A 19,507-nucleotide genomic window follows, 5' to 3' on the forward strand; every position below is an offset into this window, starting at 1 on the left:
ACTGGCTTAAGCGCTCTTTATCGAGATGAACATCTCAGCCACGCTAGGGTCCCGATGGGGCACCGAGTCTCGAAGAAAAACGGTTTCTAGATGTGTATAGAGCCAGGTTTCAAACCTTTGTCTTTGGTAACTTCAAGTTCAGTTCATCTTAGTCATGTCGGACTCTTTGCGACCCCATGGACTGCAGCACGCCAAGCTTCCCTCTCCATCACCAACTCCCCCAGTTTACTTAAACTCATGTCCATTGAGTCGGTGATGCCATCCAACCATCTCATCCTCTGTCGTCCCCTTCTCCCACCTTCAGTCTTTCCCAGCATCAGGGTCTTTTCCAAGAGTCAGTTCTTGACGTCGGGTGGCCAAAGTATTGGAGTTTCAGCTTCAGCATCAGTCCTTCCAATGAATATTCAGGACTGATTTCCTTTAGGATGGACTGGTTGGATCTCCTTGCTGTTCAAGGGACTCTCAAAAGTGTTCTCCAACACCACAGTTCAAAAGCATCAGTTCTTCGGTGCTCAGCTTTCTTCACAGTCCAACTCTCACATCCATACATGACCACTGGAAAAACCATAGCCTTGACTAGATGGACCTTTGTTGGCAAAGTAATGTCTCTGCTTTTTAATATGCTGTCTAGGTTGGTCATAACTTTTCTTCCAAGGAGCAAGTGTCTTTTAATTTCATGGCTGCAGTCACCATCTGCAGTGATTTTGGAGCCCCCCAGAATAAAGTCCGTTAACTGTTTCTCCATCTATTTCCCATGAAGTGATGGGACCAGATGCTATGATCTTAGTTTTCTGAATGTTGAGTTTTAAAACAACTTTTTCACTCTCCTCTTTCACTTTCATCAAGAGGCTCTTTAGTTCTTCACTTTCTGCCATAAGGATGGTGTCATCTGCATATCTGAGGTTATTGATATTTCTCCCGGCAATCTTGATTCCAGCTGTGCTTCATCCAGCCCAGCGTTTCTCATGATGCACTCTGCATATAAGTTAAATAAGCAGGGTGACAATATACAGCCTTGACGTTCTCCTTTCCCTGTTTGGAACCAGGGAACTTCAGAACTTCCTTCAAAACTTTGGTAACTTCAAAGCTCTCCATTATTCTGGTTTATCCCACCCCCACCCCTCCATGCTTTGCTGTGTACTTTATATAGTGTTGAGGAGGAACAATCTACTCTTCTAGGTTCTTCTGGCTGCTCTAATAATCAGATTGATACAAGACAGATTAAGTCATGTCTGACTCTTTGGGACCCAAGGAACTGTAGCACACCAGGCTTCCCTGTCCTTCACCATCTCCCTGAGTTTGCTCAAACTCATGTCCATTGAGTTGGTGATGCCATCCTGCCATCCAACCATCTCATCCTCTCTCGCTCCCTTCTCCTATCCTCAGTCTTTCTCATCATCAGGGTCTTTTCCAAGTTATTGGAGCTTCAGCATCAGTACTTCCAATAAATATTCAGGGTTGATTTCCTTTAGGATTGACTGGTTTGATCTTGCTGTCCAAGGGACTCTAAAGAGTCTTCTTTAGCACCGGACTTTGAAAACATCAGTTCTTTGGTGCTGAACCTTCTTTATGGTCCAACTCTCACATCGATACATGACTGCTGGAAAACCATGGCTTTGACTATATGTACCTATGGCTGACTGCTGGAAAACCATGGCTATGACTATATGACTACATTGGGCTTCCCTTGTGGCTCAGTTGGTAAAGAATCCACCTGCAATGCAGGAGATCTGGGTTCGATCCCTGGGTTGGGAAGATCTGCTGGAGAGGGGAACGGCTACCCACTCCAGTATTTTGGCCTGGAGAATACATGGACTATATAGTCCATGGGGTCACAAATAGCTGGACATGACTGAGTGACTTTCACTTGTTAGCAAAATGATCTCTGCTTTTTAATATTCTGTCTAGGTTCGTCATAGCTTTCCTGCCAAGAAGCAATTGTCCTCTAATTTTACGGCTACAGTCAACATCAGCAGTGATTTTAGAGCCTAAGAAGAGGAGATCTGTCACACTTCCACTTTTCCCCTTCTATTTGCCATGAAGTGATGGGACCGGATGCTATGATCTTAGTTTTTTTAATATTGAATTTTAAGCTGGCTTTTTCATTCTCCTCCTTCACCCTCATCAAGAGGCTCTTTAGTTCCTCTTTGCTTTCTGCCATATGAGTGGTATTATCTGCGTATTTTATCAGAGGTTGTTGATACTTCTCCCAGCGATCTTGATTCCTGCTTGTAACTCACCCAGGCCAGCATTTTGCATGATGTGCTCTGTGTATAAGTTAAATAAACAGGGTGACAATAAACAGCCTTGTACTCCTTTCTCAGTTCCGAGCCAGTCAGTTGTTCCATACAGGATTCTAACTGTTGCTTTTTGACCTGCATACAGGTTTCTCAGGAGACAGGTAAGATGGTCTGGTATTCCTATCTCTATGAGTTTTCCACAGTTTTTAATGATCCACACAGTCAAAGGCTTTAGCGTAGTCATTGAAACAGAGGTAGGTGTTTTTCTGGAATTCTTTGCTTCCTCTGTGATCCAGCGAATGTTGACAATTTGATCTCTAGTTCCTCTGCCTTTTCTAAACCCAGCTTGAACATCTGGAAGTTCTCGGTTCATGTAATGTTGAAGCCTAGCTTGGAGGATTTTGAGCCTAACCTTACTAGCATGGGAGATGAGTGCAATTGTCCAGTGGTTTGAACACTCTTTAGTACTGCCCTTCTTGGGAATTTGAATGAAGATTGACCTTTTCCAGTCCTGTGCCCACTGCTGGATTTTCCAGATTTGCTCACCTTTGAGTGCAGCACTTTGATAGCATCATCTTTTAGGATTCTAAGTAGCTTTGCTGGAAATCCATCACCTCCTCTAGCTTTCTTGACAGCTGCTGCTGCTGCTGCCGCTAAGTCGCTTCAGTCATGTCTGACTCTGTGCGACCCCATAGACAGCAGCCCACCAGGCTCCCCTGTCCTTGGAATTCTCCAGGCAAGAACACTGGAGTGGATTGCCATTTCCTTCTCCAATGCATGAAAGTGAAAAGTGAAAGTCAAGTCTCTCAGTCTTGTCCGACTCTAGCAACCCCATGGACTGCAGCCTACCAGGCTCCTCCATCCATGGGCTTTTCCAGGCAAAAGTGCTGGAGTGGGGTGCCGTTGCCTTCTCTGTTCTTGACAGCAGTGCTTCCCAAGGCCCACTTGACTTCACACTCCAGAATGTCTGGTTCTGAGTGAGAGACTGTACCTCTGTGGTTATCTGGGTCGTTAAGATCTTTTTTGTACAGTTGTGTGTATTCTTTCTTTCTTTTCTGCTTCTCTTCTCTTCTATCTTTTCTGCTTCTCTTAGGTCTTTACCGTTTCTGTCCTTTATTGTGCCCATCTTTGGATGAAGTGCTCCTTTGATGTTTCTCATTTTCTGGAGGAGACCTCTCGTCTTTCCCCTCTGTTGTCTTCCTCTGTTTCTCTGCACTGTTCATTGAAGAAGGCCATCTGCCCCTCCGTGCTGTCCTCTGGAACTCCACGTTTAGTTGGCTGAACCTTTCCCTTTCTCCCTTGCTTTTCACTTCTCTTCTTTCCTCAGCTACTTGTAAAGCCTCCTCAGACCAGCCCTTTGCCTTCTTGCTTTTCTTTCTTTTGGGATGGTCTTTCTCGCCGCCTCCTGTACAGCACTACGGGCCTCTGTGTGTTGTTCTGCAGGGAGTCTGTCTGCTGGATCCAGTCCCTTGAATCTGTTTGTCATCTCCACTTACACTCATAGGGGATTGGATTTAAGTCGTACCTGACTAGCCTGGTGGTTTTCCCCACTTTCTTTAATTTAATCCTGAATTTTGCCATAAGGAGCTGATGGTCTGAGCCATAGTCAGCTCCTGGTCTTGTTTTTGCTGACTATATACAGCTTCTCCATCTTCGGCTACAAAGAATGTAATCAGTCTGATTTTGATATTGACCATTTGGTGATGTCCATGTGCAAAGTTGTCTCTTGTGTTGTTGAAAAAGGGTGTTAGCTGTGACCAGTGCATTCTCTTGGCAGAATTCTGTTAGACTTTGCCCTGCTTCATTTTGTACTCCAAGGCCAAAATTGCCTGTTGATACTCCAGATATCTCTTGACTTCCTACTTTTGCATTCCAGCCCCCTCTGATGAATAGGACATCTCTTTTTGGTGTTAGTTCTAGGCGGTCTTCTAGGTCTTCATTGACTTTTTCTGCATCAGACTTGGATTACTGTGATACTGAATGGTTTGCCTTGGGAATGAACTGAGATCATTCTGTCATTCTTGAAGTTGCACCCAAGTACTACATTTCAGACTCTCTTATTGACTCTGAGGGCTACTCCAGTTCTTCTATGGGGTTCTTGCCCACAGAGGAGATACAGTGGTCAGCTGAATTAACTTTGCCCGTTCCCCTCCATTCTAGTTCACTGATTCCTAAGACGTCGATGTTTACTTTTGCCATCTCCTGCTTGACCACGTCCAGTTTACCCTGATGCACGGACCTAACATTCCAGGATCCTTTGCAATATTGTTCTTCGCAGCATCGGATTTTACTTTCATCACCAGACATCCACCCTGAGCGTCGTTTCCGCTTTGGCCTTTCCGGAGCTGTTAGTAGCTGTCCTCCGCTCTTCCTGGTAGCATGTTGGCCCCCTTCTGACCTGGGGGGCTCATCTGTCGGTGTTGTATCGTTTTTCCTTTTTGTAGAGTTTTTGTGAGGATCTGGTGTCTTGGAGTGTGTGTGTTCTCCCAGTTCCTGTGCCCTTTCTCCCGTGATGGGCACATATGCTGCTTCCACATCTTGGGCTGTCGCAGATCGTGCTGCAGTGAGCGTGGGCGTGAATGCCGTGAATGCGCGTGGGTTTTCGAAATAGTGTTTTCATTTTCTTCGGAGGAATACCCACAAGTAGAATTGTTGGCTCAAATGGTAGTTCTTTTAAGACTTTTTTTTTGATGTGGGCCATCTTTAAAGTCTTCACTGAGTTTGTTACCACATTGTTTCTATGGTACGCTTTGGCGGTTTTGGTTTTTGTTTTGGCCAAGTCGCATATGGGGTCTTAACTCCCCAACCAGGGATGGAGCCCACACCCCCTGTGTTGGAACGTGAAGTCTTAGCCACTGGACTGTCGGGGACCCCTCAAATGGTAGTTCTGTTGTTAATTTTTTGATACTGTTCCCAGTAGTGGCCGCACCAGTGGACATTTCTACCAGCAGTACGCCAGAGTTCTCCTCTGTCCACATCCTTACCAGCAGTTGTTATTTCTCTCTCTTCTTGATATAGCCATCCTAAGAGGTATGAGGTGGTAGCTCATGGTGGCTTTCGTTTGTACTTCTCTACTGTTTAGTGATGTTGAGCAGCTTTTCATGAACCTGTTGGCCATCTGTATGTCTTCTTCGGAAAAAAAGGTGTGTTCAGATCTCCTGCCCATATTTTAATCGAAGTGTTTGGGATGTTTTGCTGTTGTGTGTTCTCTGTATGCTTTGGATATTAAGCCCTTAGCAGATAACGTGGTTTGCAGATACTGTCTCCCATTCGGTATGTTGCCTGTTCATTGTGTCCATGGTTACAGGTGCCATGCAGAAGCTTTTTAGTTTGATGTAGTTCCACTTATTTTTACTTTTGTTACTTGTACTTTTGGTGTTAGATTTAAAATATCATCACGAAAAAATTTTTGATAAATAGAAACAGACAAGCATCACAAATACTTGTGTCACGTTTACTGCCTGTGATTTCTTCCAGGAGTTTTATGGTTTCCGGTCTTTCTAAAAGTATACGCAGTTTTGTTTGTCTGGCCGCACCGGTTCTCAGTTGCGGCATGCTCCATCTTTTAATTGCGGCGTGTGAGATCTAGTGCGCCGACCAGGCGTCAGACCCATGCCCCCTGCATCGGGAGTGTGGAGTCTTAGCAGCTAGACCACCAAGGAAGTCCTGATCTCAAGTCTTATGTTTAAGTCTAAATCCATTTTGAGTTGAGCTTTGTGTATGGTGTAAGATAGTGGTCCAGCTTTCTTCTTCTTCTTTAATGTGGATGTCAGTTTTTCCAAATGCAGTTTATTGAAGAGACTGTCTTCTCCATTTTGCACTCTTGGCTCCTTTGTTGTGAATTAACCGACCGTAGGTGGAGTGGATTTATTTCTAGGCTCTGTTCTGTTCCTCTGATGTGTGTGTGTGTTTTTAAACCAAAACTGTACTGTTTCAATCACTGTAGTTTTGCGATGGGTTTGAAATCAGGGCCTGGTAGCTCTAGCCTTGTTGTTCTTTCTCAAGACCGCTGTGGCTATTTGGGGTCTTTTGTGGCTCCGTACAAATTTTAGAATTGTTTGTCCTGTTTCATTAAAAATGCCATGGGAATTTTGATGAGGATTGCATTGAATCTGTAAATTTCTTCAGGTAGTATGGGCGTTTTAACAACATTAATTGCAATCCATGATCAGGAAATATGTTTCCACTTATTTGTGTCTTCTTCAGTTTTCTTTCTTTAATATCTTGTCTTTTTCAGTATGTGAATCTTTCACTTGCTTGGTTACATTTATTCTCAGGTATTTTATTCTTTTTTAGGTATAAAAATCTTTTTGATGCAGTTGTATATGAGGTTGTTTCTTTTTTTTCCTGATCAGTATTTTTTATTGAAGTGTAGTTGATTTAAACTGTGTTAATTTCTGTTGTACAGCAAAGTGATTCATTTATCGTATGTTAACATATGCATTCTTTTTTATATGTTCTTTTCATTGTGGTTTCTCACAGGAGATTGGCTGTAGCTCTCTGCTGTACAGTAGGCCCGTGTGGTTTATCCCTTCTCTATATGGAAGTGTCATCTGCTGACCCCGCCTCCCACGCCAGCCCTCTCCGCCGTCTGCTCTGGGGGCCACCAGCCTGTTGTCTCGGAGAAGGCAACGGCACCCACTCCAGCACTCTCGCCTGGAAAATCCCACGGACGGAGGAGCCTGGTGGGCCGCAGTCCATGGGGTCGCTGAGGGTCGGACACGACTGAGCGACTTCACTTTCACTTTTCCCTTCATGCACTGGAGAAGGAAATGGCAACCCACTCCAGTGTTCTTGCCTGGAGAATCCCGGGGACGGGGGAGCCTGGTGGGCTGCCGTCTCTGGGGTCGCACAGAATGGGACACGACTGAAGTGACTCAGCAGCAGCAGCAGCAGCCTGTTGTCTGTGTCCATGAGTGATTTGGATTCCTAGGCAAGTTCATTTGTGTCGTACTTTAGATCCCACATATAATTGATACCATGTGGTCCTTCTGTTTCTGACTTAGTTCACTTAGTATGGTAATCTCTGCTTCCAGCTGTGTTGCTGCAAATGGTGTCTTTTTTATGGCTGAGTAGTATTCCATCACACACACACACACACACACACACACACACACACACACACACACATCTTCTTTATTCATCTGTCAGTTAACGCTTAGGTTGTTCCCCTGTCTTGGCTGTTGTGAATAGTACTGCTATGAATATAGGTTTGTGTGTATCTTTTTAAATTATAGCTTTGTTCGGATATATGCCCAGGAGTGGGATTGCCATATCATATGGTTATTCTGTTTTAAGTTTGCTGAGGAACCTCCGTAAGTGTTTTCCGCGTGGCTGCGCCAACATACATTCCCAGCAGCAGTGCAGGAGAACTCCCCTTTCTCCGTGCCTTTCTCCAGCATTTGATATCGGTAGACTTTTTAAAGCCGTTCTGGTGGATGTGAGGGGATCGATAGCTCATTGTAGTTCTGATGTGCACTGCTCTGGTAATTAGCTGTGATGAGCGTCTTCTCACGTGCCTATTGGCCACCTGTATTTCTTCTTTGAAAAAAGGTCTGTTTAGGTCTTATGCCCGTTTTTCAGTTGGTTGTTTCATGTTTTGTTGTTTTGTGAGCTCCTTATGTATTTTGTAAATTAAACCCTTGTCAGTTGCATTGTTCACAGATACTTTATCCCATTCTTTAGGTTGCCTTTTCATTTGTTTGTGGTTTCCTTTGCTGTGCAGAAGCTTGAGTTTTTAAGTTTGATTAGATCCCATTTAGGGCTTCCCTTGTGGCTCAGCTGGTAAAGAATCTGCCTGCAGTGCGGGAGACCTGCCTTCAGTTGCTGGGTTGAGAAGATCCTCTGGAGAAGGGAAAGGCTACCCACTCCAGTATTCTGGCCTGGAGAATTCCGTGGACTGTATAGTCCATGGGGTCTCAAAGAGTCAGACATGACTTAGCGACTTTCACTTTACTTCACTTCATTTATTTTTTATTTCTGTTGCCTTGAGAAATTGACCTAAGAAAACATTGGTATAACTTACGTCAGAGAATATCTTGCCTATGATATCTTCTAGGACTTTTATGGTGCCATGCATTATATTTAAGTCTTTAGTCCATTTTGGGTCTTTTTGTGTATGGTGAGATGGTGTGTTCCAACATCACTGATTTACGTGAGGCTGTCTGGCTTTCCCCACACCACTTGCTGAAGAAGCGGTCTTTTTCCCATTGTGTATCATTGCCTCCTCTGTGAAGTACTGATTCACCACAGACGTGTGGCAGTATCTCTGGGCTGTCTATTCTGTTCTGTTGATCCATATGTCTGATTTTGGGCCAGTGCCACACTGGTTTGATTACCATAGCTTTGTAGCGTTATCTGACGTCTGGGAGGGTTGTGCCTCCAGCTTTGTTCTTTTTCTTCTGGATTGCTTTGGCAATTCTGGATCTTTTATGATTCTGTTTAAATTTTCGGAGTATTTGTTCCAGTTATGTGAAAAAATGTCATGGGTAACTTGATAGGGGTCACATTAAATCTGCATATTACTTTGGGTAGTATGGACATTTTAATAATATTCGTCCAATCCAAGAGCGTGGGACATGAGTCATCTTGAATTTCCTTTATTAATGTTTTATAGTTCTCAGTGTGTGTTTCACTTCCTTGGTCAGGTTTACTCCAGAGTATTTTATTTTGGTGGTGGGGGGAGGGGCGAGGATGAAATTTTAAGAGGTTGTTTTTTTTTTTTTCCTTCATTCCCTTTATGATATTTTTTGTGTAAAGAAATGCAGTCAGTTTGTTTCTGCTGTTCTGAATTTATCAGTTCTAGTAGTTTTTGTGTGAGGTCTTTAGTGTTTTTTATATATAGTATTGTATTTTCTGCATATAATGAGAATTTTATTTCTTCCTTCCCAATTTGAATATCTTTTGTTTCTTTTCCTTATTTGATTGCTGTGGCTAGCACTTCCAATACTTATAAAAGAAGAGGTGAGAGTGGGCATCCTTATCTTCTTCCAGATATTAAGGGGAACGCTTTCAGCTTTTCACCAGTTAATATCATGTTGCCTTTGGGTTTGTCATAAATGGGTTCCCCAGGTGGCACTCATGGTAAAGAATCCACCTGCCGATGCAGAGGACATTAGAGACATGGGTTCAATCCCTGGAGGAGGTCATGGCAACCCACTCCAGTATTCTTGCCTGGAGAATTCCATGGACAGAGGAGCCTGGTGGGCTACAGTCCATGGGATCACAGAGAGTCAGACAGGACTGAGCGATTAACACTTTCACTTGCCATAAATAGCTTTCATTATCCTGAGATGTTTCCCTTTATATCCACTTTAGAAAGAGCTTTTAAAAAAAAGCATGAAAGGATATTGAATTTTGTCAAATGCTTTTTCAAACGCTTTTTCTGTATCTAACAGATGGTGATAACATGTTTTTGTCTTCAGTTTATCCCATTGATTGATTCTGCATATGTTGGACCATCTTTGTGAACCTGGGGTGAATCTCACTTGATGCAGTGTGTAATCTTTTTATGCGTTATTGGATTCAGTTAATATTTTGTTGAGAATTTTTGCATCTATATTCATCAAAAATATTGGCCTATAATTTTCTTCTTTTCTTTTTTGTGATGTTTCTGTCTGGTTTTCGTATCAGGGTAATGATGGTTTCATAGAACGTCTTTGGGAGTGCTGCTTCCTCTCCATTTTTTTGGGAAGAGTTTGAGAAGGATTGGGCTTCCCTGGGGGCTCAGCTGGTAAAGAATCTGCCTGCAGTGCGGGAGACCTGGGTTTCATCCCTGGGTTGGGAAGATCCCCTGGGGAAGGGAAAGGCTGCCCACTTCAGTGTTCTGGCCTGGAGAATGCCATGGTCGACTGTATAGTCCCTGGAGTTGCAGAGAGTCGGACACGACTGAGCGACTTTCACTTCACTCTCACTTCACTTAAGGGTTGGTATCAGTTCTTCTTCTCATGTTTGGTACAATTTACCTTTGAAGCCCTCTGGTCCTGGACTTTTCTTTGTAGGGAGTTTTTAAATTACAGATGGTATTTCACTTCTGGTGATCAGAGGATTTCTTCTTGATTCAGTTTTGATGGGCTATGTGTTTTTAGAGACTTAGCCATTTCTTCCAGGCTGTCAGCTGTGCTGGCTCGTAATTGTTCCTGGTGCTCTGCTCTGTGTTTCTGTCGTGTCTCCTTTTCCATTTCTTGTTTGTTGATTTGGAGTGTCACTCTTCACCTTGGTGAGCCTGGCTCGAGTTTTGTCAATTGTGTTTATCCTTTCACAGAACCAGTTTCTGGTTTTACTGAGTTTATCTATGTTTTCTAATCTCTCTTGTTTATTTCGTCTCTGACATTTATTACTTTCTTCCCTCTGGTTTTAGGTTTTTTTGTTCTTTTTCTAATTCTCTTAAGTGATAAATTAGGTTCTTTATATGAGATTTTTCTTGTTTTTTGAGAAAGGCTTGCATTGCTGTGAACTTTCCTCTAAGAACTGCTTTTAGCGCATCACATAGATTTTGTGCTTTCATTTCCATTTGTCAAAAGCCTTTCTCAATCTCCTCTTTGATTTCACTGCTGACCCACTAGTTTTTTAGCAGCTTGTTGCTTAGTCCTCGTGTAATCGTGTGTTTTTTTTCTCATTTCTTTTTCTGTGATTAATTCCTGGTTTCATGCTGTTTTGGTCAGGAAAGATGCTTGAGATAATTTCCATGCTCTTAAATTTGTTGAGGCTTGTTTTGTACCCTAGTAGGTGGTGAATCCTAGAGAATGTTCCATGTGCAATTGAAAAGAATGTGTATTCTGGGTATTTTTTTGGATGTAATGTTCTAAAAATACCCATTAAGTCTTAACTGTTCTTTTTGTATCATTTCGTATCTGTTACTTTATTGATGTGAGTGGGGTGCTAACCTCTCCTACTGTTCTGGATTTCTGTCAGTTTCTCCCTTTATGTCTGTTAGTATTTGTTCTGTGTATGGGTGCCCCGTGTGTTAGGTTACTCCTTGGAAGGAAAGTTATGACCAACCTAGATAGCATATTGAAAAGCAGAGACATTACTTTGCCAACAAAGGTTCGTCTAGTCAAGGCTATGGTTTTTCCAGTGGTCATGTATGGATGTGAGAGTTGGACTGTGAAGAAAGCTGAGCACTGAAGAATTGATGCTTTTGAACTGTGGTGTTGGAGAAGACTTTTGAGAGTCCCTTAGACTGCAAGGAGATCCAACCAGTCCATTCTGAAGGAGATCAGCCCTGGGATCTCTTTGGAAGGAATGATGCTAAAGCTGAAACTCCAGTACTTTGGCCACCTCATGCAAAGAGTTGACTTATTGGAAAAGACTCTGATGCTGGGAGGGATTGGGGGCAAGAGGAGAAGGGGACCACAGAGGATGAGATGGCTGGATGGCATCACCGACTCGATGGACGTGAGTCTGAGTGGACTCCGGGAGTTTGTGATGGACAGGGAGGCCTGGCGTGCTGCGATTCATGGGGTCTCGAGGAGTCGGACACGACTGAGCGCCTGACCTGATCTGATCTGATGTGTTGGGTGCGCGCATGTTGATGAGTGTGAGATCTTCTTCTGTTGCTTCTTGTATCATCACTTAGTGTCCTTTTTTATCTTTCTTTATCTCCTTTGTTGTAAAGTCTATTTCGTCTGATATTAGTATTGCAGCCCCTGCTTTCTCATCACTTCCGTTTGCATGAAATGTCTTTTTCTATCCCCACTTTCCGTCTGTTCGTGTCCTCTGCCCTAAAGTGGGTCTTTTGTGACCAGTGTATTGTAGGCTCTTGTTTTTAGTTTTGTTTGTTTGTTTTAATCCAGTCTGCCACTCTGTGTCTTTTAATTGCAGCATTTAGTCCATTGACATTTAAGGCAATTATCGATAGATATGTATTTACTGCCATTTTAAATCTTGTTTTCCCTTTGATTTTATGTTTCTTCTTTGTCCCTTTTTCTTTTTTGTGGCTTGATGATTTTCTTCTCTCTTGTTTATGTTCTCTTCTTTTTGGTTCTTGTGACTCTGTTGTATGCTTTTGATTTGTGGTTACCCTGTTTTTCAAGTGTGTGAACCCCTTCCTGTATTTGCTTGTCTTAGACTGGTAATCAATCATACAGGCTCCAACACATTATAGGGGGAAATAATCTATGTTCTTACTCTTCTTCCCCACGTCTTATGGTTTTGATTTCCTCTTTTATATCTTCATGTTCATGCTCCATTCTCTGTGGTTATCACAGTCACAGAAGATTTTTAGATTTTTTAAAAGTCTATTTAACTGGCTTATTTATGTGATTTACTTTCCAATTGTGATTTCCTCTTTATTAACATTTCCTTTAGGATAGGTTGAGTATTGCTGTATTTTTTTAGTTTTTGCTTATTTAAGAAATTCTCTGTCTATTCTAAGTGATAATCTTGCTGGATGGACAATCTTCGGTTACAGATCTTTCCCTTCTAGGACTTTGAACCTATCTTACCACTGTAAGATAGATTTCTGGCCGGTAACATTTCTGTAGAGAAACTGTCTGATGGCCTTGTTGCGGGGAGCGGGGGTTCCCTTAAAATGCGTTGTTTAGTTGCTGAGTCGTGTCCTAGTCTTTGCAACCCTATGGACTGTAGCCCGCCAGGCTTCTATGTCCATGGGATTTCCTGGGCAAGAACACTGGAGTGGGTTGCCATTTCCTCCTCCAGGGGATCTTCCTGACCCAAGGATCAAACTCACGTCTCTTACATTGGCAGGCAGGTTCTTTATCACTGAGCCGCCAGTTTTTCTCTTGCTGCCTTTAGAATTTCTCTTTAGCTATCTTTCACTTTTGCCATTTTTTAAATTATAGTATGTCTTGGGGCTTCCCTGGTGGCTCATCAGTAAAGAATCTGCCTGTGGTGCAGGAAACATGGGATCGACTCCTTCCTGTACCTGGGTATCTGCTTCCTTCTGTAGGTTTGCGAAGTTCTCAGCCATAATCTCTTGCAATACATTTTTGATCCCCTTTTCTCTTTCTTCCCCTTCTGAAATCCCTATTATGCATGCTTTGTATTATCCCATAAGTCTTATATTGGTGTTTTTTCTCAGTTGGCTTTCTGTGAGTATGCGCATAAGGGAAAAGGCTACAATGGACAGGGGGACCTGCCTCTCCCCTTATGCAGCCCCCCACGACATGGCCTGGCACACCCTTAGCTGTGGGTGCACCCGATTCCAGCCCCGTCCCAGCTGTTCCCACACAGCCAACCCCAGCCCTCCCTAGGTCTGATCTCAAAGCCCATGTCCCGGCACCCAGCCTGGACCCGTGCCGGGCCCTGTGTCTCAGGCGCAGGGCAGCGGCACTGCCCGCCCGTGTAGCCCTCTGTTTGCTCTGGCTGCCGCAGGCCGGCTGCCGCGTTCTTTCCCGAGGCTCTGACGGATCTCCAGGCTGGTGCAGGGGGGCTTCCCAGGGTACGGGAATGTTTTTATCTTTTGTTCTACCCGGTTGCATGGAGATCTGCGTGGTTGCCCTTTCCGCACTCTGAAGTCTTCTGCCAGCGTTCATTAGATATTCTGCGAGAATCGTTCGACGTGTATTTTTGATGTATTTGTGGGAGAAGGTGAGCGTCCCATCCTGCTGCTCTGTCATCTTCATCCTCCCCAAGGTTGCTTTCTCAGTTTCTGTTTTTCACAGTTCATTATTCTGTGCTGTGCTGTCACTTCAGTCGGGTCCGACTCTTTGCGACCCCGTGGACCATAGCCCACCAGGCTCCCCTGTCCATGGGATTCCCCAGGCGAGAATACTGGAGTGGGGTGCCATGCCCCGCTCCAGGGGATCTTCCTGACCCAGGGATCAAACCCACGTCTCTAGATGTCCTGCACTGGCAGGCAGATCCTTCGTCACAGCGCCGCCTGGGAAGCCCCAGTTCGTTCTTCGTGTGTGGAGATGCAGCGTAGTTCAGGGTGTGGAGTTCTGTCTGCTGCCGCGTTGCGGAGTTTGCGGGTCGTTCTGACGGCTCTTTTAGAGTCTCGCGGGGCTTCTTGCCTGTAGTGCGATGTCCTGTGCAGAGAGTGACAGTTTTACTTCTTGCTTTCTGACTGGGATTCTTTTTCTTTTTCTTGCCTAACTGGTTCAGCTAAGGCTTCCAGCACCTTGTTGAATAAAAGTGGTTAGAATGGGTGGGCACCCTTGTCTTGTTCCTGATTGTAGAGGAAAGGCTTTCAGTTCTACATTGTTGAGAATAATGTTAGCTGTGGGTTTGTCATATATGGCTTTTGTTTTTTTTTTTTTAATGTGTTTAAAGCACCTTATGGTTTTGCAGAGCATCTTCATAGACGCAGTATCTTATGTGACCCTCACAGTGACCTGCGTGGTAGGGGTGACGACGCCCGTCTCACGGGGAGAGAGTGGAAGTGGTGGAACACACAGGCGCACTGCTTAGAGTCCCGCAAGAACCTTAGCACTGGGAGTCCCGGGGCTGTGTGCTGATTCCTGAAGGAGAGGACAGTTGTGAGAGTGTAATCTGTTTATTAATAGACATTTAAAAAATAACGTGGAATCGCAAGATTTTTCCTAATTTTTTCAATTTTTAAAATGTATGGTTGCCTTAATGTCTCCAGCTCTACTGATATATTTCTTTCTCTCCATGATCTATGCTGGATATTTGAAGCATGAAATATAAAGAACTTTTTAGAATAATAAAATGTTAACACTTTTTATGATGAAAATAGTACTGCTTTCAGTGGACAGTTAATTAAGGAAGCCAGGTTGTTGTTGCTTGCTTTTTCTTCTATCTGGTTTAAATGTGTTGAATGGACTGCCCAGCTCCACCTGATCTCACTATAAAACTTGGAAAAGATGTGCTACACTTTGGAGAATAAGACGACAAGAAGGTAAACTAAGCAAGTCGTTTAAGATTCTAAGGAATTTAAAAGTCTTGATCTCCTTTGCACACCTGTAGAGCCCTGTTCTTCCTCCCATGCAGCTCTGCTGTGTTGTATAATTGCCTGTTTTCCCATCTGTGTCTTTCAGAGACAGTTCTGTAAGGCCAGAGACAGTAGTTCTCTGAATGGCTATTAAGTCCAGCTCCAGAAGGTACACAGATGAACCCATGCAGGTTGAATGAATGAACGAACAGATTTTCCTTTCCAGTGTCTGTCTCCAGTTGAGACTTAGTGGTGTTTGCTTGCTTGCTTTGCAGCTTTTTTTTTTAACATTCAATTATTTATTTGGCTGCGTTTTGCTCTGTGTCGCGTGGGCGCTCTCGTGCTGTGCGGTCTGAGCACGAGCTCAGTAGTTGTTTTGAGCAGGCTTAGTTTCCCCCGAGGCGCGTGGGGTCTTAGTTCCTGGACCAGGGATTGAACCCAAATCCCGTGCATTGCAAGGCAGAATCTTTCACTGGACCACCAGGGGAGTCCCGAGCCTAGTATTTCCGATATAAAGAATGCACGTATAGTCGCTGCCCATGGAGTTTCTCCCAGAACCCGGGGGTTACATCAGGGTCAGGGGAATACCACAGGAGTGGGTGGCAGAGGGCTCGGGGCTGCTCTGAGGCCTTGTAGGGGCGGCGCAGGAGGCAGCCCAGCCCAGGGTGCGAGGGGCTGTGTTGATGGCGGGATACTGGATGGGAGCAGAGGCCTGGACGGCACCCGCAACCAGGAGAGGAGGCCGTGTGGAAGCCGGGTACCACGCAGCACACGGGGCCTTTGGAGGAGCCACTGTGGCATCTTGGAGTCAGCCTTGCTGATGGCTTGTCCGGAGGTGAAGGGCCTTTAGTGAGATGGTAGCACGGGGTGTCCCGCCCAACCCACCCGATCTTAAAAGGGCCCCTCCTTAAAGCCCCCTTTGGTCCTGGGAATCCTCGATTCCCGGAAAGCCAGTTGATCTTCAGTCACTTTTTGGAGCTGGAGGAGCTATTGGACCTGGCATGCCTCGTGGCCCACCACCTCTACTGGGACCTCTCTCTCCTTTTTCACCTGAGGGTCCAGAGGACCTTGAGTTAAAGTGATATTTTTCAGTGTCTGAGAATGTCCTCAATCTTTTAGCCATCACTGTCTCATTTCTCCTTTTATTTCTGTTCCAAACGTGCTTTTTTCAGAGGCATAGTTCTGCTGGTGCGTTGTACACGTGCTCTTTTATTTCCTCTCCTGCCACTGTTGTTTTGTTTTAGTATTTACTTTTGGCCGCACTGGGACCTCGTTGCTGCGGGGCTCCTCTCTGGTTGCGGTGGGCGGGCTAGCTGCCCTGCGGCGTGTTGGATCTTCCCAGACCAGGGATCAAGCCCCAAGGCCCCTGCACTGGCAGATGGGTTCTTAGCCACTGGGCCACTGGAGAGGTCCTCCTGCCACTGTTCTGATGAGAGGCACCAGAACCATAGCCACAAGGAGAGAAAGGGCAGTCAGCGCAGCCTTGCAAGATGTTTCTCTGGAAGGGCAAGGCCGTCTTTTGGAGTCAGAGGACAGACACAGAGCTGCCACTGAGCAAGTGTCAGAGGTCAGAGGTCCTTCTGAACAGCTGGCAGGGTTCTCCTGTTGCCTGGGAGAGCTGCCCCACTTCAGGAGCGGAAGCCACCAGAGCCACGAGTTGGTGGAAACACTTCAGGGACCGTTTCGATGAGTTGCTTCTGGCTGAGTGAGGACTAGTGTGTGAGTCTCAGAGACTCCTGGGGCTGCCGTCCGAGGGGAACCCCCAAACTTCCCTGGCCCCTACCTCTAGGAACCCCACCAGGATCTTATGGTGAAGAGCCAGGGAAAATCACCTGGTGCCTCTGGCAGAAGGAAGAGAAGACTGTTTAAAATACACCCAGCGCATTCTTCGTCATAAAGGCGCTTTTCTCTCTGGTGAAAACGCCGTCTGTCTATAGCCTTTATTAAGTTCTGTTTCATCTACGCCTGCTCTGTTGATAGTTATCATCTTAGTGGACGCTGGATTTTGTCGAACGCTCTTTCTGCATCTGTGGAGATGGTCATAGGATTTATCCCTCGTTTTGGTAATGTGCTGTATTATTACATTGGCTTTGCGTTCCTGGCATAAACCCCAGTTAATCATGGAGTATGCTCCTTGTAATGTGTTGCTGAGTTCGGTCTCCTCGTGTTTTTGATGAGCATTTTTGTGTCTGCGTTCATCGGGGTGTTGGCCTGTGATTTCCTTTCCTTACGGCATCCTTATCTGGTTATGGTATCAGGGTTACGCTGGCCTCGTGAAGTGAGTTTGGAGTGTTCCCTTCTCCTGTATTTTTGGAAGGGTTTGTGAAGGATCCCTATCAATTCTTCTTTGAATGTCTGGTAGAATTCACCAGTCAATCTAACTGGTCCTGGACTTCTTTTGGTTGGGAGGTTTTTAATTACTGATTCAACTTCCTTTGAGAAGGAAATGGCAACCCACTCCAGTATTCTTGCCTGGAGAATCCCATGGACGGAGGAGCCTGGCAGGCTACAGTCCACGGGGTTGCAGAGTCGGACATGACTGAGCGACTTCACTTTCACTTTCACCTTCCTTACTAGTAATCAGTCTGTTCAGATTTTCTGTTTCTTCATAATTAAGTCTTGGTAAAATATTTCTAGGCATCTATCCATTTCTTCTGGATCATCCAATTTGTTGGCATTTAACTGTTCATAGTAGTCTCTTATGATTCTGTATATCTCTGTGGTACCAGTTGTAATGTATCCTCTTTCATTTCTGATTTTTATTTGAGCCTTCCTTTTTTTCTTTTTTTTTTTTTGGTGAGTCTAGCTAATGGTTTGTCAATTTTGTTTATCTTTTCAAAGAACCGGCTCTTAGTTTTACTGATCTTCTCTATTTGTCTTTTTTAAAATAGTTTTATTATGTATATATTGGCTGTGATGGGTCCCTTGCTGCTTGGGCTTTTCTCTAGCTGGCGGAGAGTGGGGCTGCTCTCCGGGCGTGGTGTGCGGGCCTCTCACTGCAGTGGCTTCTCCTGTGCTGGAGCACAGGCTTCGGGCATGCAGGCTTCAGGAGTTGTGGCACGTGGGCTCAGGACTTGCGGCTCGAGGGCCCTGGATCACAGGTTCAGTCCTGGAGTTGCTCCACGGCACATGGGATCTTCCTGGATCAGGGATGGAACCTGTGTCTCCTGCATCGGCAGGCGGGTTCTTTACCACTGAGCCACCAGGGAAGCCCGCGATTGTCTTTTTAATCTGTATTTCCTTCACATCTGCTCCGCTCCTTCTTTCCTTCTGCTTTGTTCTTTTTCTAGTTCCTTGAGGTGTAAAGTTGTTTGGGACTTTGTTTCTTGAGGTTTCTGGCTGTGAACATTCCTCTCAGAATAGCTTTTGCTGCAGCCCATGAAGTCTTGTTATATCCGTTTTAAACTCTGTTTTTTCTAATGGAAGTATAGCTCCTCCCACTTTGCTCTGGTTTGCATTTGCATGGGATATCTTCTCCTGTCCCTCCCGTTCGCACTGTGTGCCCTTACGTCAGAAATGATCCTCTTGTCTGCAGCACATAGATGGATGCTCTCAATCCATTCAGCCACTCTGCGTTTTTTGATTGGAGAATCCATGCAGTTCATTTAACAATCGACTGTGTTTTGCAGGAAACACTTGGTTTTGCCCCTTCTTGTACTTTCACCTTGGGGTTATCCGTAGCAACAAAGGCCGCGGATTGAGGCCTGCTCTGTACAAGGCAGTGTGCTGGGCGTTCCCCATTTCATCCCTGCCGTAACTCTGTGAGGGGTGCAGTTCTCACCCCGTTTTAGAGGTGAGGACACAGAAGTGTGGAGAGGCTAAATCTCCATGTTTAGCCACTGTTTGTGGAGCTGCCCCCGTGTGCCAAGACCCAGACGTGTCCCTGTGAATCGGGGGCCTCCTCCGGGAAGCCCTCTCCCTGGCCCTCTCTGGGCCCCAGCGGCTCCGCTCTGGCCGTGTCCCCCGGGCACCCTGCCCCAGGCTCCGGGGTGGACTCTGCGTCAGAGCGTGTGCCCCCTCCCCACCTCCTGATCATCCCGGTCAGGAGGGAGTCCCTGTTAGGGAGCCCTGAAAAGGGCAAGAGGTGACCACGCCACTTTTTTTCTCAACAGGGAGGACCTGGTTATCTCTGACTTCTGGAGCTCAGCACTAGGTGGGTGCCGTGGGGCTCGGGCTGGAGGCGGCTGGGGTGGGAGGAGGGCCTGACGGTGGGCAAAGCAGGGGATCCAGCCCTCATTGGGTGACGTCTGCTTCACGGCGGGGTGTCCATGCTGGGTTCTAATGCTGACTCCAACCCCCCTTACAACTGTGTGTCTTCCTGCATTAACCCTGGTCCTCAGCTTCTGTATCTGTGGATGGACATGGAAACGTACATATTCTGTAGTGTAACTGTATAAATGAAGTATTTCCT

General features: G+C 45.4%; 1 protein-coding gene across 2 annotated transcripts in view; it reads left to right on the forward strand.

Moving 5' to 3' along the window:
- The window catches only part of SRRD (SRR1 domain containing), a 31,332-nt gene that overhangs the window by 640 nt on the left and 11,185 nt on the right, over positions 1 to 19,507 (forward strand). For both annotated transcript variants that reach the window (XR_015144032.1, XM_086346063.1), the window contains exon 2: positions 19,209 to 19,249. Coding sequence is in view for 1 of the 2 variants with exons in the window: in XM_086346063.1 (XP_086202189.1) it covers positions 19,209 to 19,249 (41 nt within the window). In the remaining variant the exon portion in view is untranslated. The remainder of the gene's footprint in view (positions 1 to 19,208; positions 19,250 to 19,507) is intronic.

Source organism: Bos grunniens, chromosome 17, assembly GCF_055505025.1.
Source record: "Bos grunniens cultivar Pamir isolate PY7600 chromosome 17, Bosgru_T2T1.0, whole genome shotgun sequence".
NCBI classification, from domain to species: Eukaryota; Metazoa; Chordata; class Mammalia; order Artiodactyla; family Bovidae; genus Bos; species Bos grunniens.